The 24,733-nt window shown below is 43.2% G+C and overlaps 1 protein-coding gene across 1 annotated transcript in view; it reads left to right on the forward strand.

Moving 5' to 3' along the window:
- CEP295 (centrosomal protein 295) overlaps positions 1-24,733 on the forward strand; it is a 56,826-nt gene that overhangs the window by 11,499 nt on the left and 20,594 nt on the right. The window contains exons 6-17 of the mRNA XM_032219913.1: positions 976-1,089; positions 3,409-3,549; positions 8,491-8,674; positions 9,823-9,981; positions 11,205-11,438; positions 13,515-13,621; positions 15,088-15,279; positions 16,825-16,925; positions 17,060-17,349; positions 18,835-19,490; positions 21,697-21,877; positions 23,360-23,512. Of these exons, the coding sequence (XP_032075804.1) occupies positions 976-1,089; positions 3,409-3,549; positions 8,491-8,674; positions 9,823-9,981; positions 11,205-11,438; positions 13,515-13,621; positions 15,088-15,279; positions 16,825-16,925; positions 17,060-17,349; positions 18,835-19,490; positions 21,697-21,877; positions 23,360-23,512 (2,512 nt within the window). The remainder of the gene's footprint in view (positions 1-975; positions 1,090-3,408; positions 3,550-8,490; positions 8,675-9,822; positions 9,982-11,204; positions 11,439-13,514; positions 13,622-15,087; positions 15,280-16,824; positions 16,926-17,059; positions 17,350-18,834; positions 19,491-21,696; positions 21,878-23,359; positions 23,513-24,733) is intronic.

Below are 24,733 nucleotides of genomic sequence, written 5' to 3' on the forward strand. Positions count from 1 at the left end.
GTTTGCATGGCCATTTTTGTGAAGGGGGCGGGACTTCGGGAGGCAAAAATAATGCTATATTTGATGTATAAGATGCACCCAGATTTTCAGCCTCTTTTTTGAGGAAAAAAGGTGTGTCTTATACTCCGAAAAATACGGTACATAAACACACATATAATTGTACAGACTCATACTATTAAAAGAATTGGCACTGCCTCCTTTGTATTCAGGGGTCCTAATCAGAGATAATTAGTTGTTCTTAAATGCATTGAAATTGATCTGAACAAGTTAATTATCACAACTTCCTTAATTTCAGGGAACTTTAAGCATGACTAATTTAGATCAAAGTGAGAGCTTCTGGCTAGGTTTTTTTTTTTTTTTTGTATGCAGTGTTCTTCCTGCTTCAAAATATTATATATTGCAGTTAATCTCCTTTTCCGATAAACGTTTAGAACATTTTGATGTCGTTTAATATTAAAAAGTATGAGCTGTAAGATGAAAGATGCATAAGTAAATTTAATCGCAGCTGGAAATTCTCCTAGCCTGGTTGCTATTTGTCATCCTTCACTGAAGTGGGAATGATGGTGAAGATCTTAATGGCTATTGCTATAAGGACCCCTGAGCTTATATCTGAGCACCACATATTTATTATTTATTGCGCCATCTAATTATGTTTGGTTTTCAGTCCATATAAAGTATGACATTATTGTCATGCATCAATTTGCAGCATATTATAGATTGGAAGAGGTTGAAAATGTAGGGTTCTTCCTAGGGATGCTATCTTCCTAAAGCTGTTTTATTATTATCATTAATATGTATTTGCAATTGGTGCTATTTTTGATTGTTATTTTATTTTTGTTGATAGCTTGTGATATTTTATCCCTGGCAGGATTTGGCATCTTATGTACAAGAAGTAGTCATGTAATGTTTGTTTCGTGATCGTAACCTCAGAAAAATTCACCCTTGTTAAAACAACGCATTATTTCAACTTTTCAGAATATTGAAATGAAGGACATCCCTGCAGGGAAAATGAGTGATGTTGATAATTTTTCGATTACTCGACACCATATCTTTGACCCACATGTGGACAGAGAAATGAGCACGGAACAGGTGATTTTCAGATTGCACACGAACCATTGTGTATTTTATCTGTTAATGGAACACATACACTATATTGCCAAAAGTATTCGCTCACCTGCCTTTACTCGCATATGAATGTACTGTAAGTGACATCCCATTCCTAATCCATAGGGTTCAATATGACGTCAGTCCACCCTGTGCAGCTATAACAGCTTCAACTCTTCTGGGAAGGCTGTCCACAAGGTTCAGGAGTGTGTGTATGGGAATCTTTGACCATTCTTCCAGAAGCGCATTTGTGAGGTCACACACTGATGTTGGACGAGTTTACATGGCCTACCACTTCGTGGCTGAGTTGCTGTTGTTCCCAAACACTTCCACGTTCTTATAACGTGACTGTGGAATATTTAGGAGTGAGGAAATTTCACGCCTGGATTTGTTGCACAGGTGGCATCCTATCACAGTTACCCACGTTGGAATTCACTGAGCTCCTGAGAGCGACCCATTCTTTCCCAAATGTTTGTAAAAACAGTCTGCATGCCTCGGTATTTGATTTTATACACCTGTGGCCATGGAAGTGATTGGAACACCTGATTCTGATTATTTGGATGGGTGAGCGAATACTTTTGGCAATATAGTGTATTTATACCTTGCTTTTCAGCCACAAGGATTCACCAGGATAGAGCATACCAATGAAGTGTCTCTGTTTTCAGGTTTATAGTTTGGAGCAGGGGAGATAAACAAGGAAAATGACTGTATTTTTCGCTCCATAAGAGGCTCCTGACCATAAGACACACCTAGGTTTAGAGGAGGAAAACAAGTTAAAAAAAACCTGCCTCCCAGCGTCCATCGGTATTCCTCTGGCTAGCGTCCTTGCAGCAAACAGCCTGCCTCCTCTGTGTCTGCTGCCTCAGCCAGGAAACGCTGCAGCCTTCGCTTCCGAGCAGCTGATCAGCAGTTGGATCAGCCTCCCGCAGTACTGTTGATCAGCTGTTTCAGGCGTTCACTGCTGCCGCCTGTCGCCCATAAGACACCCAAATATTTCCACCCACTTTTGAGAGGAAGAAAAGTGCGGCTTATGGAGTGCAAAATATGGTAATTGTTGTAAATGAGCAATTCCTAAAATTATAAACACCTCCTACTTACCGGTTGAAATGCAAGCGTTTTCTGCTAAGGCACCAAAAATGATTCTTGAAATGACTAGCTCCTTGAGGGTGAATCTATGGCACGCGTGCCAGAGGTGGCACCCAGAGCCCTCTCTGCTGGCACGTGCGCCTTCGCCCCAGGTCAGAGCTCCGTGGCATTTCTTTCATAAGCTTCTGTTTCCCTGCAACCGACAAAACAGAAGCTCACAAAAGAAAATGATCTTATGCCAACACCATCGTGCTGCCAGTATTGGGAGGCTCTGCCTCCCGCTAGCCAGATGGTTTTCAGGTTGTTGGAAAGATAACAGCATTCTGTGCCCCTTTGGCATTTAGTTATGCCAGCCAAATGACCACAGAGACGTCTTTGGACAGCACTGGCTCTTCGGTTTTGAAAAGGAGATGAGCACCGCCTCCTAGACTCAGGAACGACTAGCACAGATGTGTGAGGGGAACTTTTACCTTTATAGATTACACTAATGGGTGATGCAATGGCCAAAAAACAAAAGTTTAGGAACCCCTGATCTAGAGGCAGAGCAGTATAGATACTGTGCATGGCTCAAAACTGAATGGGGAGCCTTTTGCGGTTTTAATAAGTTGGGAGAATGTATTACCATGTGATTTCCAGGAAATGCATTTCTCCTGTAGAGCAAATAATAACTACTCTTTGGAATCATATTATTGGTTCATATGCTAGATATGGGGAGGGGGGGAGTAATTATTCCCCTCCTCCCCAATCTTAGAGTTTTGACACTCTATTGCAGGGGGGTCAAACTTTATTTCATTGAGGGCTGCATCAAGGTTGTGTTTGACCAGGGGAGGGCGTGTGCCAGAGGCGTAGCTAGCTCAAAGTCACTCGTTTTGGGGGGGCTTCCGTTTTTGGCTGCAACAGCCTCCTCCAGCGCAAACACAGCCCTCCCGAGCTCCGTTTTCACTTGCAGAGGCACTGCGGGGGCCAGTCCATTGCTGTTTCCAGGACAGCTCCGCGGGCCAAATCTAAGCACCCGGATCCTGCCTCCGGGCCTTGAGTTTGACACCCCTACTCTATTGGTTTAAAGCGGATGGATTCACAGTGGTACCTCTCTTGGGTATTGCGGTTGGGCCCAAGTTTGTTTTGGTTTGATACGTTTTAGCCATAGAATTTTTAATTGAGATATACTTTGAGGCACCACAGAGCTTGGTTACTAACTAGTTGTTGGTTGGTTGTCAGCCAGATGCTCGGTTACTAGCTAAAGAGGAAGCCAAACAAACGGAAGTGCTGCAAAATGACAAGGAAAGAGAAAGGCGAGAGCAGCAGGAAAAGGCTTATTTGAGAGGAAAGCACGCCTTGAAGATGGTTCGACTGGCAAGAGTAAGTAAAAGTGACGAAACACAAACAGTATCCATTAGTTGGCGATTAACTACTGCATTGTCAGGCCTGCCACCACTTAAACCTCTAAATAGAAATGATCCTTGGCTCCATGTGTTGAGAAAGGTATAGTTTTATTAGAAGTCAAATGTATTGCAATAATGCATAATCAGAATGTCACTGTTCTGAGCCTAGCCAGTTAGAAACGAGGCCACACGATAGGGAAAGCAATTCCCCTTTACTGGTCTCTTTACTGATCTCACACGATGAATTGAGAATCTAGCCAGCATTACCGGCTTCTGCCTGCCAGCTGATTATGAGGGCTTGGCAAGCCCCATCCCCATGGCTTGCTCCAGGCTGGCTCCAGCAAAGACTCTTCGGCCACTGCTGCTTTGCCCTTCGCCCCCACCTCCCCTGGTTCTGCTGCACCCCCCTCCATGTGCCTGTCACAACACCCCACACCTTATGCAACCCCTCCCCTTCCCCCTCCTTGCTCTGGCAACTCTGAAATGGCACAGGGGCGTATCTGCGAGGCCGCCGTCTCAGATGTTGACAGGCGGCTCCCCTCTAGCAGGGGGAATGTATCTGGAAAAGAGCAAGCACGTGTACGGGTTCACAGAATCTCTAAGTTCAACTTGCCCCTCCCTTTGCTACCTCCCATCACCCATCCCCATGTAACCAGTCAGGTTCAGGCAGGATGTTTTCCTCAGTTCAAGCACAGAATGGTATGCAGCTGGTATTGCTGGGTGACCTTGAAGCAGCATCCCAAAGAGATACAGCACTTACTTTTGTTTTCCCTCTCGCCTTTCCCCTTCTCCCCAGTTCATGGAAGTCTGTTACCGAACAGTAGTGAAGCACAAGCAAGCATTGAGATGGCAGCTGCCACTCTATGTTGAATCGTTTGCAAGCAGTGAAAACTGAATCTTAAATAGAAATAGCACTTAGACTGCTTTCCAGCCCTCTTAAACGGTTTACAATCGGCGTATTGCCCTCAACAATCTGGGTCCTCATTTTACCCGCCTTGGAAGGATGGAAGGCTGAGTCAACCTTGAGCCTGGTGGGATTCCAACTGTGAAACTGCAGGTAGCCGGCAGGCAGCAGAGGTAGCCTGCAGTACTGCACTCTAACCTCTGCACCACCGTGGCTCATGTCACTTTTTTCAATCTTTTTCAATCTTAAATAAAGTTTCCACATGACTTACTTTCTGGCAATTTTTACGTAATGACAGTAACCAAAACTTAGTATGAAATACTTAGCGAAGGGTTCAGTATTATACTGATATTACGAAAAAGATATGCTCAGTGGTTCTTTATTGAGAGATAAATATGCAAAAGATATGTGGAGGCTGAGAATATCAATTACATGCATTTTTGTATGCAAATGATGGTGCGGTTGATTGGGAACCAAAATAATTTGCTGTGAAAATTAGTTAAATTATGTAATAAAGTCAGGAATACGGATCTATAAATTAATGTATTGAAGAACAAAATGAAGAACAAGATTTTTAATATATTAAAAAATATTTCTTGGTCTTGAAAATGCAGTAAGGAACTGCAAATAAAACCTATATGTCGCCTGGAGAAAAGCTACGGCAACTGAATACATTTATCTTATACCTTGTTCACATACTTCTTCATCAGTTTCCTCCACCAGATTCTGATATGGAAAAAGTGATCTATTACAAGAAGAAATGTTTGTCAAAAGAAGTAGAAATGTTGTGTTATAAGAGTGTGGTGTTTTATGGATATGAGGCTGGGACATGCCAAGAGAGATGTAAAATATGTTAGATGTGCTGGAAATGGCTTTAGTTAAGATATGTGTGCAGTAAGGAAAGAAGATATATAATCAAGATTGAATGGGTGCCAAATGAATGTGGACTATTTACAGAAGTGACTGGCTAGTATAAAAGTGGTTTTGTCATATAAAGAAAAGCAATGAGATTTACTTCTTACTGCCATTCACTATCAATTCTGAACAATTCCCTTGGCTATATAGAGTGGAATGGAATAGAATAGAATAGAGAATACAGAATAGAACAGAATTCTTTATTGGCCAAGTGTGATTGGACACACAAGGAATTTGTCTTTGGTGCAGATGCTTTCAGTGTACACAAGAGAATTGAATACATTCATCAAGAATAAAAACATACAACATTTAGTGATAGTCAAGATTATTAATAAGCTATCAAATCGTAATAGGAAACAAATAAAAACAATATAATATGAAAGATACAAGCAACATGGTTATAGTCATAAGTGTGGAGAGAGAGATACTAGGAAGGAAGAGAAAAATAAGAGTAATACATTCTTAGTAAATTATTGACAGTGTTGTGGGAATTAGTTGTTTCGCAGAGTGATGGCATTCGGGAAAAAACTCTTTGTGTCTAGTTGTCTTGTTGTGCAGTGCTCTATAGCAGTGGTCTCCAACCTTGGCAACTTTAAGAGCTGTGGACTTCTGGAAGTCCACAGGTCTTAAAGTTACCAAGGTTAGAGACCACTGCTCTATAGTGTAGTTTTGAGGATAGAAGTTGAAACAATTTATGTCCAGGATGTGACGGATCTGTAGATAATTTTCACAGCCCTCTTTTATATAGCAAAGTAGTAACTAGGGACGAGAAGAAATATTTATACAAGTGTATAAATGGAAGAAACCTTTTCTGATCAGAAGCTATTGAACTCAGTGAGAATGAATCTTGGTCCTGAGGGGGGGAAATCAGGCTTTCTAGCTCTCTCATCAAAATAGCCACAAAGGCTTTTTTTTTTAAATTTACAATTTTTTTTGGAAAAGCACAAACATACTCACACATTTCAGTAACGTTAGTTTCCTTGCAAAAGTCCCATGGGCCACCTTCCATGCTGAATTCCTTCTGCGCCTGCTGCTTTGCTGCCTCCTCCCTCCTTTCATTTCCTCCTCTCCTTTTTGTCCTTGATCCCCTTGTCACGTTGTTTCACACACAGGGAGCTCCTGTGGGTTTCACTTTCAGTGTCCCACTCCCCCAGCCAAAACATTGAGCCGGGTGTAAATCAAACGAAGGTAGTTCTCACACACAGCTCTTTGAAGTGACAGTGGCGTTGAACAAGGAGACTTACTTCCCCGAAAATAAGACCTCTCCGGATAATAAGTCCAATCGGGCTTTTGAGCGCATGCGCTAAAATAAGCCCTCCCCTACAATATTTAAGGGCATGTGCAGCTTGTCCCTGCCATTTCCTGGGAGGGGAAAGAGGGAAGACATGCGCCATGTGCCCCACATGGACCTGCCATCCATGTGGAATGGCCTCACGGAGGCTGCTACTGCAAACCCTAGCTACCGCGCCCCTTCTCTTAGGGGTGGCTGCAAAAAAGAGCGGCAGGCCCGGTGATGCTAGGGCTGGTGAGAGTGTGCCGGAAACAGAGACAGAACATCCGGCCCTCTCTAGATCAGCTGATCTGCGAGCCGAGGTTAAGGAGCCTCCTGCACCTCAAAAATAATAAGACCTCCCTGGAAATAAGGCCAAGCGCTTATTTCGGGGGTCAAAAGAAAATAAGAACCTGTCTTATTTTGGGGGAAACACGGTACCGTGTGATCAGTTCGCTATTACAGTGGTCCCAGTGTCCTGCAATCCCACGATCACAATTTATGAACTTTAATGCCGGCTTCCTGCAGGCAAAGTCAAGGGGAAGCTAGTCGGAGGTTGCCAGCGATCATCCAACTGCGGAATGCTGCAACCAGGCAGGATTTGCCAGCGGCTAAAAACAGCTGCCACTGACATCGTAAGTTGGCCTAGTCAAGGACTAGCTGTAATAATAATAATAATAAACCGTTTATCTTACTTTGGGATCTTACCTTACGACTGAGTAGTGTATCTTACGATTTATGATGATTGTATTTATGATTACGATCGTGATTTATTACTTGTTGCTTGTATGTACACTCAGAGCTTATGCACCAGAAACAAATTCTTGTGTATCCAGTCACTCTTGGCCAATAAAGAATTCTGTTCTGTTGTATTTTCTGTTCTATTCTATTCCATTTCCTAGCCTAATCCTGTTCTGTCCTATCCTATCCTGTTTTCCTAGTACGTAACCGCTAATCTGTTCTGCTAAACCCCAACACCTAGATTCCTAGCACCCAAATTATGTCTCTGCTTCTCCTAGCACCCCCTACTAGTTTGCACCAGCTAATTACAGTACTCTCTGTTATATAACAAAAACTGTAGTAGGGCAAATAAGCGTGTGAATGACTTCCAATTTGTATCTAAATTTGGTAGCTGCCTGACTTACATGTAAATTTAAATAGAAATACTTTTCTGGGGTATATAAAAGCTCTGCTTTCTGTTTCATAAATTGGTTCAAATGGAAGTTTATACGTTTCCTCATTTTCTCCATTAGGGGTTAATTTATTTGTGATATGTTACTAATTCAGGAGAAACACTAGAAAATTGAGCTGATAAGGGAGAGTGTATATGGGTTTCCCTTCCCAGAATGCCTAATGTAATTTTAATGTACCTAATGTTGCAGAAAAAGGAAAACATTAATGTTTCATTTTGAGTAGCAATTAACAATATATGTATTCAACATACAAGAAAATCATCAGAACTGAAGCTATCATTTCATAATGATGCATGACTAATAAAAAGTCTGCTTTTGGGCCATAAATCATCTTGAAATAGGGTCTGTCACACGTTGGTATTTGAAGCAGTAAGTTCTGCAAAATCGTTTGCTTCAGAGGTAACTTACATTTCTGCATACATTACGCCAACATCTATACATGCATTAAAACGTACCCTATGATTTATACAGCTGACGGTGCATTCCCATTAATAAACATGCCCTCTTCTGTTCATTGATTACTTCCTGCGACTTTTCTTTGCAAAACAACTTGCATCAAAGCTGACAGTGACGTGATGTCAATAAACGGAATGTTTGTAGGGATGACTTTTTCACAAAATATCTCTGCTTTAAAAGGACAAGGAAAAGTTAATGAAAGAGCTTGAACAGATGCAGAATGTTGACTTGGCCCACAGAAGGCGGTTTGTCGCCCAGATGCCCCCGCAGCTGTTTGAACCCAGCTATAGACGTGTGGAAATCAAAGAAGAATGGCAGAGGGAGCTGGAGTGTGCCTTCGAAGACATGTACACTGGAAATATGAGTAAGCATAATTCAGAACCATAGATTTGTAACCCGAATTCAGATTAAAATATAGATTGTATAGTCTATATAAGGTTATAGAGTAAAAAACAACAACACCCACTACCTTTTTTTCTGATCGCGGCTAACTGTGCCAAGATAAAATTATCTCGTGGGGAGGCAATTTATAACGAGAGCTTCAGCCATATGGTAATTTTAATTATCTGCTGTTAAGAATCAGCATGTGACTAACACTGTCAAACTATGCCCTAAATACATTCCTGTTAAAAATGTGAAGCACCCACCTACTTAAAAGCAAACAGATGAGATTCCCAAACGGAGTTCTTTTCCAAAGCTTAAACATTAGAAGCAAAGAATGAGTTGAGGAAAACCAGGTGCTTCTTCGTTCCTTCTTATTCCTGGAGAAACTCATTTATTTGGGAATTGTCCATGGCAATTCATTAATCAAGAGCAGCAGCCAAATAATCTGAGAAAGTGCCATGGACACAAGATTCCCTGGAGTATTAAACTGAGCAGGGTTCCTCAGACCCTTCTCCTACCCTTGCAGAGTGAAGAGATTAGAGAGGAAGGGATTGTAAAAGAGTATGGTAAGCTGTGTACCAAACTCTGGCTCCTAGCCCTGGGCTACCAGCATAATCACATTGCATACTCTCTTCTAATCCCTTTTTCTCCAATTTCCCCTCTTTGCAAGGGGGTGGGTAGGGAATGACTAAAAAAAACCTCCCCAGAGAAGGCAGAGAGCAACAATGGCGATTATGTGATACGGTTATGTAAAAATACTGAGAAGGACATAAATAAACCCTGCAGTGAAGAAATGTAATGCTCATTCTGGAGTACACAGATAATTTATGGGAAGCAGGGACTGGACTTCCCCAGTGTGAAATGGTATTCTGCTTTCTTCTGAAACTTTTCTTCTCTTGGATTTAACCATGATTGGCCTACCGGGGATTGAAAAGCTCAATAAACCACGTGCCAGCAGGTATCACACTTTGGTGGTTGGGACGCATATTTTGAGCCACAGCAGAGGGATGAAAGAGCCATATGCGGCTCCAGAGCCATAGGTTGCTGACCCTTGAACTAGAGCATTATAATTTTTTTTGGGGGGGGGGAAATGCATTGTTGCTTTCATTTTGCTTTTTCTTTATGCAGGAATGAAGGGAGATCTTATTTTGCACCTCGATCCACAGCCTTTGCCAGCTCTCTCTGAGGCATCTCAGGATGATGAACTAGAACTTTCCCAGGAACCAGAACCTGTGTGTGAATTGACTCCAAAGTTGGCAAATGAGATAGAAAACAATGAGCCAAGCGGTATGAAGAATTCTAAAGTCTCCAAGTCTTTGTTCACTAAAACAGCAGCATGCAACAGCTCCGTTTGTCAGTGAGACTTTTCTAAAACAGTATAAAACAGCAGCTGGAGAAATTTACAGTGTATGAATATCCTTCATACTTTTTCCAGAAACTTGCTGTTGGTGTGTGTATATTCCAGCATAACTCTAGAACACCTCGAGTAATTTCAACCAAACTTGGTACACAGATGACTTACTCTCTGGAAAAAAAAATACCGTGAGGGGTAAGACACCCCTCAGGGTGTGTGTTCTGTAAAAATACAGCCTGTTGTGCCTTAAAATGTTTCTACTGTACAGCGCAGTCGAGTTGCCATGATAATGGCTTTCCAGGACTCTACAAGGGGGCTTCCTCTGTTAAGCGGGAAAATCACTGTCCACCTGTGGCCTTACTCCCAAGTCGACCCCTGTTCTTTAGCTGTTCCCTTCATCTGGTAACTCTGCGCATGCGCACACTGGCTCCAGCTGGTCATCTGCCTCACTGATGTCTGACTAATGGCAGCTGATAGCTGGCATACGGCTCTGGCTCCCTTTCTGCCTCTGACACAGAGCCCCCATCAGAACCTTCCCCAGACTCCAAGACTGGCCCATGTTCCTCCCCAGCCTCCTCACTGTCCGAATCTGCTGCCAGTTCTGCTGGCTGCTGGCGGGCCACAACAGATGAACGCCAAGGTGATTCTGCTCCCATGTTGCAGGAAACTATCTCTGACTGCATAGGTCTTGCTGGCCTCGATGCTTTCTGCTCAGTTGACCTTCTGTTTTATCCTGCTCAGAAACGGATTGTTGTCAAATCTTGATAGTGTGCATTCTGCCAATATGCCATGAACCTAAGCTGTGTATTTAGGGTAGATCCCTCTGAACTGATAGATTCTCCAAGTTTTACTTAAAATGCCTGTTCTGTGGCTGTGGTTTGCATTCATCTCTTTGTGAGTAGTTTTTGTGGGTTGCAGTATTTTAAGGACTGCAGGATAAAATCCTTAGTAATTATTCCCTGCTTACAATGCAACTGTTAAGGCAGTTTTCTGGAAATAGGACACTTTTTAAAAGCATAGTATCATGGAAGCAACTTGATATAATATTCATTTATGCAATAACTACTGCTAGAAAGCTGCTGCTTCTTCTCATTGGTGCTTTCAAATTATTATTGCAGTTCATTTTCTTTCTTTTTTTCTTTTTTCTTGTTTTTAGGTAGTGAAGTGGAGAAGACATTCCAGCCTCCGGCCAAACTAGCTCTAAAAAAGTTGCTAAACAAGATACGGAATCAAAAAGACAATTGGACGTCAAGATGTGAGTCGGAGATTCAAAGTGACATTGGGACAATTGAGTCAGGGACCATTTCTAATGGAGGAGAAAAAGCGGATGGATTAGCATCTGTGCCTGAACCTGAATTCAAGCAGGATCCTACTGCTGAATCTTCTGAAGGTACAGATTTTTTGTCCCTAATTTGTCTGTACATCAAACTTGAGAAACTGACCATAATGATTTATTTACCGTATTTTTCGCAGTATACGATGCACTCCCCCCCCTAAAAGAGGGTGAAAATTTGGGTGCATCTTATACACCGAATGTAGCCAAAAACGCTAGGCATGGAGGCAGCGATGGTCTGCAGTCTGGAACGGCTGATTGGCGGTATTCTGGGAGGCCGATCCACTCGCCAATCAGCTGCTCAGGCTGAATGTGCTGAAGCTGACCTGCCTGTTCGCTATTTGCTGCAAGGCCATGTCAGAGTTTGCAGCAGCAATCACATTCAGAAAGCACACACAAGTAACTGATTCAGCAGGAGTCAATAACTTCTCTTTATATATAATATAACACATTAAGAAAATATACAATACCAAAAGCAGGTTTTCCAACGTGATAGTTCAGCAGAGGAGAGACGTTTCACTTTCAATTTTAGTTTCAGATATCAGCACAGTACAGAAGAAGCCAGGCCCAGGCAACTTGCTGTCTCCTTCCTTTTGCTCACACAGCAAATACTGTTTGTTTCCAAATAGCCCTCAACTCTCTCACACACTGACAGGATGCTAGCCAGATGAATACCATGGATGCTGATAGGCAGAGGCAGAATTTTTTTCTTATTTTCCTTCCCCCCAAACTAAGGTGCATCTTATACTCCGGAGCATCTTATACTCCGTAAAATATGGTATTTAGTGTATGGCAAAATAAAGCATCAGCAAATATGGAGCCATAGAACTGAAGTGGGATAGATGTTCTAATTCAATACCCAAGGAAGCTAACCGTCTAACTGCTTCTGGTGTGGCTGTGGTGAGAATAGTTCCAGTGCCTTGAAATTTCCTGAGGGGAAATTGAACTATATGTTCTGAGTGGTGCAGTGGCCTAGGAGACTGAGTTCAATCCTTGGTAGAGGCAGATATTTCTCTCTCTGGGCACGTTGAAATCATATCTGCTGAATATTGCATTGGCAACAGGAAGGGCATCTGGCCAGTAAACACTCAGCTTTATTCAGTTGCCCAGACTCCACCCTGCAAGGTATTATTGGGTTGTTAAATGATGATGACATTGAACTATATGTTCAAGCTATATACTTTGTTCTGATGCACCACAGTTGTCTTGTGATCTCTCAGCCATTCCCTGCTTAAAGAGCTTTGGCTTAATTCTGGCCTGGCCTGGCCTGATACTAGTCAGGTGGCTCCATATTTTTCAGGGCAACTGTATTCCCGGAGCTGGGTTTGTTGGATTTGTGTGATGCCTTTGGTTGTGGTTATTAAAAAGTCGCCATCTTAACACGCCTTTCTTCATCTAGATTCGTGCGTGTGTGTTAAACTCGCAACGACACACCGTCACGTGACATATCACAACTTTTTCCCCTTTGCTAAACCGGGGGTTGGGCATGGCCAGTGCGTGATGCATTCGGCCCACGGGCCGTGAGTTTGACACCCCTGACCTAGATTGTAAGATAGTGGTACGCTATTCTGAATTGGTTTGCTTGATTTAAGCCTGGTGAGAGATAGAAAGTCTAAAATTTTATGTATTGTAAGATCTCAACCAGTCCATGGCGCGTTCAATCTGATTCCACTTTCGAACTGTCGATTGTTGACTTTAGAGATCAGGAGGGGGAAAGAATATGGAGCCATGAGACATACAACGATAATGGCTTTTTAAAGAGAAAAAAACCCCAAGAAATCCACCAGCCGATGCCATCTCCATTTTGTTCCTGCTGCAGTGGGAAGGAATTGGGTTGCTGCAACTTTAGATTCACAAAGACTTTTGAAGAAGTAAAAAAAAAAAAAAAGTATAGAATGTTGATGCGTTGCAGTTGGATTTTATAAGGAAAAATTGGAAGTATAAATTATTAAACCTCAATATGGTGAACTTATTTTATATATAAAGAATGTACATGTGTTTATATGCTGTTTACCATATTCTCTGTAAATTCTTTCATATCTTAGTATTCTACCATTTTAAATGTTTAATAATGTATGTTTTGCTTAAATTATTCAGACTGTCTGTAATCTAATATTTGTTTATATATTTTAGAGCTTCCAGAAATACTGGACCATACCATTGTGGCTGAAAATAAACTTATAAAACAAGCACAAGAGGAAACCACTAAAATTAGAAAGGAGTTAGAAAGATTCACACAGGTACAACAATTTTTAGCAATATCAATGCATTAAGAGTTTTTGTAAGATTGTTTTTATTTCATATTTGAAATACTTTTAAGTGGTTACTTTAGTTAGGAATTATGTTTCGCGCTATTATTTTCAAGTTCCGTCAATTCCTTTTGGGGGGGGGCTGCAGAAGACATAGTTTTTTTCATAATGATATGTTTTACCTGGAGATATATCGATACTATTGTACGGAACATAGAATAATAGAGTTGGAAGAGACCTCGGAGGTCTTCTAGTCCAACCCCACAGGGCCGCTCTGGAAACAACGAAGAACTTGCCCGTGGTGCTTCATGCAGCCTTCCCCAGCTCCATTTCCTCTGGTAGAGGCTTGCAGGAGGCGGTGGCAGCAGAAAACGGAGCTCGGGAACCTGTTTTTGCTGGCAGAGTGCTCAGGCCACCACAGGTGCCCTTGATATGACTGATGTCAGCCTCTGCTTTGCTGCTGCTTCGGCTGCCATTGAAACGGGGAGGGCGGGCATGGTATTTGGGAGGGGACTAACTGTTGTGCTGGAGGAAGATTCTGAGTTTGAACTGTCCACCTTACTGCGCATGCGGAGGAGGGTTCCCGCCAAGGCCAACGGCACCGGCATTCTATCCTGGTGATGCCTTTCGAAGTTATCTCACACCTGACACTTGGGAGAATTATTAATTATTATGATTGGACTGTACATGGGATGCCAAGGGGAGGGGAATGAATTATACAATATATTATTTGCTTTCGCGCCTAAATAATCAGACTTCGAACTGGTGGTAATGTCCCCTTCCTCCTCCTCCGGCTGGAAATGCTGGGGAACATTCTCAGCAGCGCACGCAGCCTCTCTCTTCTTCCCCGGGGCCTTGCCTGCTCTCCCCTTGCCGCAATTTAACGCGGCAATTCATGGCGCGATGGCCTTCCTTCCCGCAACGGAAGCACGTGAAAGGCTTGGTCTTGCCGGCAACATTACCACCAGTTCGAAGTCTGATTATTTAGGCGCGAAAGCGAATAATATATTGTATAATTCATTCCCCTCCCCTTGGCATCATATGATCACACTGGATTTGATGATTTTTCCCATGGTCTTTTAAGGGAATCACTGCAGCCAGTAAATGAATCAGGCTTCCCCCATTGATTTTACTTCTGGGAAGATTGTAAATCATGATCACATAGCCTCTGGACACTGCAACTGTTATAAATGGGAGCTTCTTTGCCAAGCATCCAAATTGTGATCGTTAAACCAATGATTGTAAATCAAGGATTATCTGTAAGAATCTCCTGTTTATATATGACTCTTCTGTAGTCTCTTGTTAAAACAAGCTGGGAATCTGGATTAATAATTATGGTTTTTAAAAAAAGCATCAGTGCTCTCCTAGCAATATATTTAACATTTTTGCCATGTATTATTTGGAGAAAACCTTGAGTCCTCCTGCCATTAACATAAGGCTGCTGTTTGCTTGACTAGACGGAGCAGCAGCAGCTGCCGCCGCAAACAACACTGGAAAAAATACAACTAGAAATTGATTTTCTGAAGGCCAAAGTGCAACACCAGGAGCAGGAAGCTAAGACAGAGCAAGAAAAGAAAGAACAAGAACGTCGAACAGAACAAAACGTTTTTGATTCTGTTGTGCATCAGGAACAGGAAGAAGAATGCAAGGTACAAGTAAGACAAGCAGAGAATGGGGTCGTAGAGACTATTCTCCATGTTCATGGTAATTTTATCAACCAGGGGCCAGATTTGACAAGATGCTTTGTAAGTCTAGGGCCGTGATGGCAAACCTGTGGCATGCTTGCCCGAAGTGGCAAGTGGTGCCATGTTGCCTGGCATGCGCGGCATCACCCGTTCCTCTTCCGGGTTTCTGGCACGCATGCGCACATCAGCTGGCCTTCCATTTTCCAGCATGAGCATGCTCTCCAGCCAGCTAATCATTGTGCACGCATGCGTGCCAGTACTCAGAAAACTTGCTGGCCAGCACGCATGTGCACACTGGAAACCGTAAATTCATTTTCTGGCACGCGCCTGCCCGCTGGGCAGCTCCTCTTCCAGGTCGCAGCCTCGACGAGCGCTTCGGCACTTGGTGCTGAACAGGTTCTAGTGGTTGAGTTGACAACACCGCCAGGGATGCTAGTGCATTTGCAGATGTGTTTCATGGCACGTACCAGGTATTGGGTGGCATATGTACTTGGTATATTATTAACATGCTTTTTAGAGCCTCGTATGAAGAATATTTTAAATTTAAAAAACGTAATAATGTCAGTATTTAAAATTTGTTTCATCCCATGATGAATTATGTTCCAGAATTTGTGATATTGTCAATAGATGGGGAAGAATAACCTAATAAGTGCATTTCCAGTGGATTTTATTAGACCTGTCTTTTTAAACCGTTCTTTGGGATGTGCTATAGTTAGGATTTAATAAAGAGAGATGGAAACTTGCAATGTAAAATAGGATTGAATAATGTAACAATCAAGGAAGCTTTATTATGTTTCTGAGCCCGGGGTGCTGAATGCGTTAAGCGGTTAAGGCATCTGTTTGCTGCCTGTATTCACTAACTGGCCAAGTATATTGGCTGCTATGTGTGTTTATTTTGGATGTTTTTATTTTGTTACTGTTTTTAGTATTTTAATTGTAATTTTTTTTTTAATTGTATGCTGCCCAGAGTCATTGACTGAGATGGGCAGCTATAGAAATTGAATGAATGAATGAATGAATGAATGAATGAATGAATGAATGAATGAATGAATGAATGAGAAAGTAAGTAAGAAAATAAGGTTTCTGCTCACTGGAACGTTCCCCAAGAATATTGTATATTGTGACTGTTATTACACATTCATTCATTTATAATATTTCTATAGCTGCCCACCAGTCATGATTGGGCAGCATAGAATTAAAATTATAAAGCAAGAATTTAAAAAGAATTTAAAATACTAAAGTTATTATTAGAAAACAAGAAGAGAACAACAAATATTGGAGCATTGGAGTCACCTCAGCAACTTGTCATTTCTTTGGGGCTGCCACACTTGATGGCATAATCACGATTTGAGGGAATTTACAAAAAATTAACAGGGACGGAACCAACCTCACTTTGCTTTAAGAAATTGCTTTGGAAGAAAAATTACATTTCTCCACAGGCCTATTGCAATGCATTATTTTTTTTAAATAGTGTTTGAAGTAATTTAATTTAATTTATTTTTTCTTTAGACTGACATTGCCCTGGAGCAACAGGTATCCTGGTTTCCCAAAGAGCAGGACCATCTAAAGAGGATTCATGACTGTCAGCAACGTCTGTTGGTGCAAAACAGGTGGGTTTTTGGTTTTTTGATGTTGGGTGTGTGTGTCAAAATGTAAATTCTGGGGTTGCTTATTGGCCTTTTTTTTTTCTTTGACACTCAGACCTCTGTTCTGTTTTGATCAGATAATATGCCTGTCGTTTCAGAATGCATCAAGACTCAGTTGACGAAGCCAGAAGAAAATTAGAAGAATATCAGAATAAACTGCAACAGAGATTCCAGTCAGTTTCCAAGGCACTGTTAAATCCTGTAGACAGATTTGCACACCTGAATTTGGATCCACTTGATCCATGGTCACAAGCCCAGGAGTTGCCTCAACCGGAGAGAATTAAAGCAATGGCTTGCAAGCCACCCGAGGGGGATTCTGTTCAAGAACTGGTACCACCGCGGCAGAAAAATGAGGAGCAGAGACTTGAAGTCGCCAAGGATGAGCAAGGTCAGCCCAGGGTTGTGTTGTGGCCTGCCAACAGCTAGCGGATCTGGCGGCAGATTGGGAGAGTGAGGAGCTTGGGGAGGAACATGGGCCAGTCCTGGAGTCTGAGGAAGGCTCTGATGAGGGCTCTGTGTTGGAGGCAGAGAGGGAGCCAGGGCCGTCTGACAGTTATCAGCTGCCTTTGGAGTCATACATCAGTGAGGCATACAAACAACTGGAGCCTGTTCCCAGTGTGCACATGCACAGAGTTGCCAGACAAAGGGAACAGTAAGGAACAAGGGTTGAATTGGGAGTAAGGCCACAGGTGGACGGTGAATGCCCCCTCCCAGAGGAAATAAAAGAGCAGCGAAAGGGGAGGGGTGTTTGCAGGAGACAATGAGTTTATTCCTGCATTCTCGCCAAGTATTGCAGCGTCTGAAAGGTATCGGCCTGGCTACTATCCAGGCCTGATAAAGGTCGGTAATTGTGAACTATCTTGAAAGACTGTGGGAGAGGAAAGGCTTTGCTGAAGAGGAATTCACTGTAAATTAAATAAAAGGGGTTTATTGGGACTCGGACTCAGCTTCGTGCTGCTGGGGAAGCCTAGGTCAGCCCAGGGTTGATTCCGAAAATCAAATGGCTTTGGACCAGGTTATCTGAGGGACCGTCTCTTGCTGGTCACATCTACCCAACCCATCAGGGCAGGGAATGTTGTGGGTCCCATCCCCGAGGGAGATACACCTGGTGAGACCCAGAAGAAGAGCCTTCTCCATGGTGGCTCCCTCTCTCTGAAACATCATTCCCCCAGAGATTAGAACGGCTCCCACTCTGACACTTTTCCGGAAGGAGCTGAAGAACTGGTTTTGCCAGTGGGCCTGGGGAACGCAGAGAGGGATGGAGCCCGTGAAATGGCTTGTGTGATGTGCTGTCTCCAGGGTGGAGGGTGATTATGTTATATTGTACTATATTAATTTATTTGATTCTTTTTGTTAGTTTTTATTGTTTTAAATGTGGTAAGCCACCTTGAGTCGCCGTGGATGAATAGGCGGCAATATAAATTCAATAAATATATACATACATACGATGGTGGGATTCAGCCAGTTCGCACCTGTTCGGGAGAACCGGTTACTAACTTTCTAAGTAGTTGGGAGAACCAGTTGTTGGAAGAAATCTCCTTTTGTTTTTTTTCCACTTTAGAGGGCTAATCCTGTAAGGGAGGCAGGAAGGAAACATTCTGGTGTTATTTCTAGCCTAATCTTTATTTCCCTGCTTACAGAAACTGCCTCTCTGGTTACCCCTTACTACATTGTAACAGCCAAGGCCCATTGATGTGAGTAATGTTGAGTTCACCACGCCCATCCAGTCACATGAGCCCCGCCTACCCTAGCTGGTTATTAGGGCAGAGAACCGGTTGTTAAATTATTTGAATTCCACCACTGCATGCATGCATGCATGCATACATACATACATACATACAGGTAAATCAAACGTGTTTTCATTTGGCCCCAGGATCCTCTTCACATCAAGAGAAAGAAAAAGCAGACATATTGGGAACAACTGGGGCACATTTGTTGGGATTTCACAGGATTCCGAGATCGTTCTTGCCAGAACCTGAGGATACTTCGACTTCTACCCAGCCTGTTGCTCGTATTCCAAGTGCCCGATTCATTTTACCTGATGCAGGTGATGCTCTGGGGCCTTCAGAAACCCTCTTGTCCGAAGCACTCACACCAGACAAACCTCCAGCTGGAAAGATTATTTTGCCAACCTTCTTAAAGCACCGAGATACTCCAGGAGAAAATAGGATAAACACTGTTCCTAACCAGAGCCGCCGTCTTCCTTTGGATTCGACTTCTTCCTCACCGCCTCCCGTAACGGCTCAGATCAAGGGCATCCAGGAGTCCTCCTCGGCATCGAAAACAGGACGGGGTTTTTTGCCCAATTGTTCTGATATCGTAGAGTTAAGAGACCACCTGCTAGCTTCCTCCGAGAGCATAGAAGTTCAGCAGGAGCACTTGAAAGAACTGCAGGAACGATTGGACGAGGAGCGGGAAGCCCTCCTGTTTCGCCAGAAAATACAGGAGGACGTGCTGCTCCAGAGGCACGCCCAGCTGAAGCAAAAAATGGAGCAACAGCAAGAAGCATTAAAAGACATTATTAAACGGGTAAGTTTTTTAGTAGAATGAAAAAGCAACGTTCAGCTGTCTCGTCAGGGTAATTCTGAAAGAGAAACTCTCCTTTCTAAGTTGTCTTTCCATCGTCAGTTGACATGTAAAACTCTCATTTGCTTGTAAAAGGTGCTCCATAGTTGCTCAGTTAAAAAACTGACCACAGTTAGCCACAGTGCTCTGCAATTTCTGGATATTTTGAAAAAGGGAATATTCCATTTTCTTCGGTCTTCCAGTCAAAGTTTTGGAAGCAATTATCAATCTCATCCACTGCATTTTGGAAAAATTTGGTTGCCTCTAGTGCAGTGATGGCTAACCTTTTTGTCATGGGCCAAAAGCAATGTGCATAATGCACCCCCCATGCACGCATGACACCCTGCGCATGTGCGTGCAACCCAGGCTCCCCCACCCCCCTGCACTTGTGCCTCTTCCCCCCGCCCCCATTTTCGGCTTCTGGGTTTGTGCAGGAGGCTTTCCAGGACCAATATGGGGCACAGGGACCTTGTGCGCCCCCCCCCCCCCATACCCTTGTTTGGGCCTGGAAGGCTGCCTACACCAGCCTGGAACTCAAAATGGGGCACAGAGGCACTGCCCAAGCCCCCAAAATGCAGTGCGAGTCTCCCCCCTCCCCGTGCATGTGCCCTGCTCCCCATTCATGAGACCTGAAGATCAGCTGGCCGGCGGGAGGCACAGGGGCATGCGTGGTGGAGCTGGGCGGGGGCGACAACTAGCATGCCCACAAAAAGTGCTCTGCCTATGGCATGTGTGCCACAGGTTCACTATCACGGATCTAGTGCATCTTCTCTCTCCTACTGTCAGAAAAAACAGATTGTACCGGTAGTTAAGTAACAAATCAGCAGAGGGCGCTTTATCTGACTTGTAGCTTACGGTCTTTCACTTCTTATGAAATTCTGTTAAATGCAAAAACTATCTTTTAATTCTAGGGTTGGTTACTCTTTCAGTCCCTGGGTGTTGCGTTGCATGTGGGGCACTAACATTTTCAAACAAAATCCCAAATGGCCAATGTTTCATAAGATTTTGTGCAGGATCACAGGTTTTACAATATTCTCTGCCCATGAAATTTGAGGCCTTTTAAAAATTCGTTTTATATTTTAAAATGTTTTGAAGGTCTTGGAGATAGCTACATATGCTAGTGCAGGGGTGCCCAACTTGACTTCATTGAAGGCATTCAGGGTTGAGTTTGACCTGGGGGGGGGGACGGGTGAGTGGCGGGGATGGTCATGGCCAGCTCGATGTCACTCATTGAGGCTGTGACAACTTCCTGCAGCCCCCTGATTGTGAAAATGGAGCCTGGGAGGGCTGCACATGGCCCTCCCAAGCGGTTCCACCACAAAACCGCGTCCGACTAAACCGCGTCCGACTAAACCGCGTCCGAGTAAACCTCATCGCTGACGTCATCAAAAGGGCGAGAACAGCGCGGAGACAGAAGCACGCTGTAAACCCTAAACCTAAAATTAACCCCTAAACCTAACCCCCCTAAACCTAATCCTAAACCTAACCCTTAACCTAACCCTAAACCTAACCCTTAATCTAAACCTAATCCTAACCCTAAGCTAACCCTAAAGCTAACCCTAAACCTAACCCTTACCTTAAATTGAATTGGCTTGCTTTCAAAGCGCTATTTAAAGCGCCCTTCTTTCTTTGTGCTGGCTGTTGTCGCCCTGTTGATGACGTCAGCGACACGGTTTAATCGGGCGCGGTTTAGTCGAGCGCGGTTTTGACGGGTCATGCTCCCAATCTGCGTTTTCACTAGCAGAGGGCTGTAGGAGGCTATCACAGCTGAAAATGGAGTCTGGGAGGCCTGCACGTGGCCCTCCGAGCTCCATTTTCTCTGGCAGAGGCATCATGGGCCGGTCCTTCCCTGTTTCCAGGGCAGGACTGCGGGCCAGATCTAAGCACCCTGTGGGCCGGATCCGGGCTGCGGACCTTGAGTTTGACTAGTGTTATGGGTCATCCAATTGCCCATATTCTTAAGTCTTAAGCTGTGAACATTAAAAGACAACAACTAGAGGTGTTCCTGTAATAAAATCCACCATCTTCTTGGTCTCAAGAAGGTTGGATGACTTTTTAAACCAAACCTGGGCCATGCAACAAGGCATAGAAAGTCATCTTGCGTGAACAGACATTCGTCTCAGTACATTGGGGCTTTATATCTGAAAAGATGTCATTTTCTTCTTTACAGGTTACTCAGTTAAGCCCGTGCAGGGATGTGACAGAGGAAAAACCCGATAGCCTCAGTTTGCTGAGTGTGCTCCTTAATGAAGCAGAAGATGGTACCCCAAAGCAGGTTCACTTTGATGATATGAACAGCCCGGAGGAAAACGATTCTTTGTTTCAAAAAGTGGATTCAGTGGAACAAATGGGTAAGAAGAACCCATTGAACTTTGTGATGAGTGTTGGATGGCTTTCTTTGTCTTATTGGTTCTTCTTAAACCAGAGGCGTCAAACGTAAGGGGTGCTTAGGTCTGGCCCACGGGGCTGCCCTGGAAACAACAAAGGACCGGCCCGCAGTGCCTCTGCCAGTGAAATCAAAGCTCAGGGAGAGGACTGGCAGAGGGCTGCAGGAGGCTGTTGTGGCTGAAAACGGAGCGTCAAGTGACATCGAGCTGGCCATGCCCCCACGGCCACGTCCATGCCACCCCCATCCAAGGTCAAACACAACCTTGATGCGGCCCTCAATTAAATCGAGTTTGACACCCCTGTCTTGAACATTTTGGCTGAGAATCTTCCGATTGAAGTGTCAATTCGTGTTTCTGGCTCAGTTACCCTGTCCTGTTCAATTATTTTCTTTTTGTGGTCTGTTTTTTGAAACTGAAGAGCCTTCATAAAATACAGTTTCATTGGAGATACATTATAATGGTTTGAGTTCAGGTCAGACCATTGTCACTTTTGTTTTCACAGTCAGTATAGCAGATGGATGGATGGATGGATGGATGGTGAAATGAATGAATGATGGAAGGAAGGAAGGAATGGTGGAATAATGAATGATTGAATGAATGCTTTATTTGGTCAAATAATAAGATACAAAGAGCATCTTACTGGAGATGTCTTCCTCACTCCCAAAGTTGATAAACTACAGCCAGTAAAAGTAAAAACGCCCAACTGAATCTTTACAGAAAGAAATAGATCTGTTAACATCTATGGTGCAGAAACTCTCATGCAAAGCAATAGTGTCAGCCTCTGTTTTGCTGCTTGCTTTTCGGCTGCCATTGAAACGGGGGGGGGGGGGGGAGGCATGATATTTGGGTGAGGGAAATAATATGTGCAGGAGGACTGTTACTTGGGAGTTGCTCACACCAATCGTTTGCGCATGTGGAAGGAGGGGAGTTTCCCGCCAAGGCCAACTGCCCAGCATACCAACCTGATGATGATTTTTGAAGATGTCTCCCACCTGACAGCTGTGGAGATATACGATTGGACTATGGACTGGGGTACCAAGGGGAGGGGAATGAATCATGTATTGATATCTAATGCTTTCGCGCCTTTTTGCTCAGATCCAGCTTTGCTTAGCTTCTCATTACTTAAAAATCAGTAAAAGTACATTTAATTCTGCAAAATGGAATTGAGTGGTTTCTTTCTTGGTTATTAAGTGAAGGAGCCGTGACATTAAGCTATCGCTATCCTCATGCCAATAAGAGGGGGGAATAAAGAAGATAATAAGGATAAATAATAATATTACAGCCATACTACATGGGTAAATACACATAGATGCATACATCAATATTGCAGGCAGAACAGCTTCCTTCACAGAAGAATAGATTTAACAGGGGAAGTCTCAGTCCAGAGTCCCAAGTTTCTATAGTTGTCTCATCAATTCTGGGTCTGAACATATCTTTATTTTGCAGGGTCATTTCAGAGCATATGGACCAGAGAAGAGAAACAGAGGCATTCAAAACCGCCTTTGGTCAAAGTAAAACCAGGACTGGATTTGGAGCAGCATGAACTCAGTGCTATACAAGAGCTTGACACCCCAAGGAGCGACAGATTTTCCACTACAGGTGAATTATGACAGTGTAACGCTAATCAAAATCATGTCTCTTTCTGCACTGAAGCACTTAACTTCATTTCATTTAACTGCAGAAGCATATTGTTGAAACAATGGTGGGCAACCTGGAAGAGAGATCACAATATCTCTTCCATTCAATTCTACTCTTACTATTTCTTTCCTGCCCTTCAACTTGCCTTAGCTCATTTTGGAATACCTTGGTAGTGTTTTTATCAGATGGACATTGTGATTTGTTCTGTACAGTTATTGTGCCGTAGTGGTAGCTTGAAGATAGTTTATATAAAAGCTTTGTGTATGTACATGGGAAAATGCTCCTTTGGATTAGGAAAAAGGAGTTTTGCCTTGCTATGATGCAAGGTTTTAGGATACCTAGATTTGTCTCATGCTTCTTTGTTTTCTCATTAGTTGATTGTCAAAAACAAGAAAAAAATAAGATACAATATACTATTGATGGTTGATAATTGATGCATCATTCATAAGATGTTGGCATAGATATACTATTGGCAACTTGTGAAAAGCAACATTGAACTAGTTTTCAAAACAAACCCTAAAACATAAAAATACTCTCTTGTTACCACACAAAATATTACAGGGGAGCAACTGCAAAATATAGCTTTATTTGTGTAGGAGATGACCAGGCTGAGCCCAAGGGAGGGGGTCAAACATGTCATGTCATGAGTCCCTATGAGCCTGCAAGAGATTTTAAGTCCAGCCCATCTGGAATGCCTCTCTTATCTCCCGCTCATTTCCTTTAACCGGCCAGTTGGCCAGATTCTTGTAGTAGAGCTTCAGCTTGCAATAAATCTTTATACTCATTTGAACTGCCTGAATCTCCTGATTTCCCCAGTCCTTGACAATTTGCTTGTTTTAAAAGATTTGTCTGGTCACCTATATTGTGAGACGCGACTCTGGGTAGCGAACAAGAGTAATAACAATACAACAGTTTAATGAAACATAGTACAATACAATAAACAAGAGAAACCAGGTGCCCAATCCAATCGAGTCTCCAACCTCACAATGCAGGGCCTGGGAAGAAAGCCAGCTCTTCATGGCTTTCCAGAAGTTTAAAAGGGTGAGGTCTTAATCGTCCCAAAGGTCTTTTTTTCAAGAGGCAACTGGACTTTTATGGTTTGAAGAGGTTTCGCTTCTCATCCAAGAACCTTCTGCAGCTCTGACTAGATGGTGGGGAATGAAAGGATGAATACTGCTTGCA

This window comes from Thamnophis elegans, chromosome 6 (assembly GCF_009769535.1).
Source record: "Thamnophis elegans isolate rThaEle1 chromosome 6, rThaEle1.pri, whole genome shotgun sequence".
Classification (NCBI taxonomy): Eukaryota; Metazoa; Chordata; class Lepidosauria; order Squamata; family Colubridae; genus Thamnophis; species Thamnophis elegans.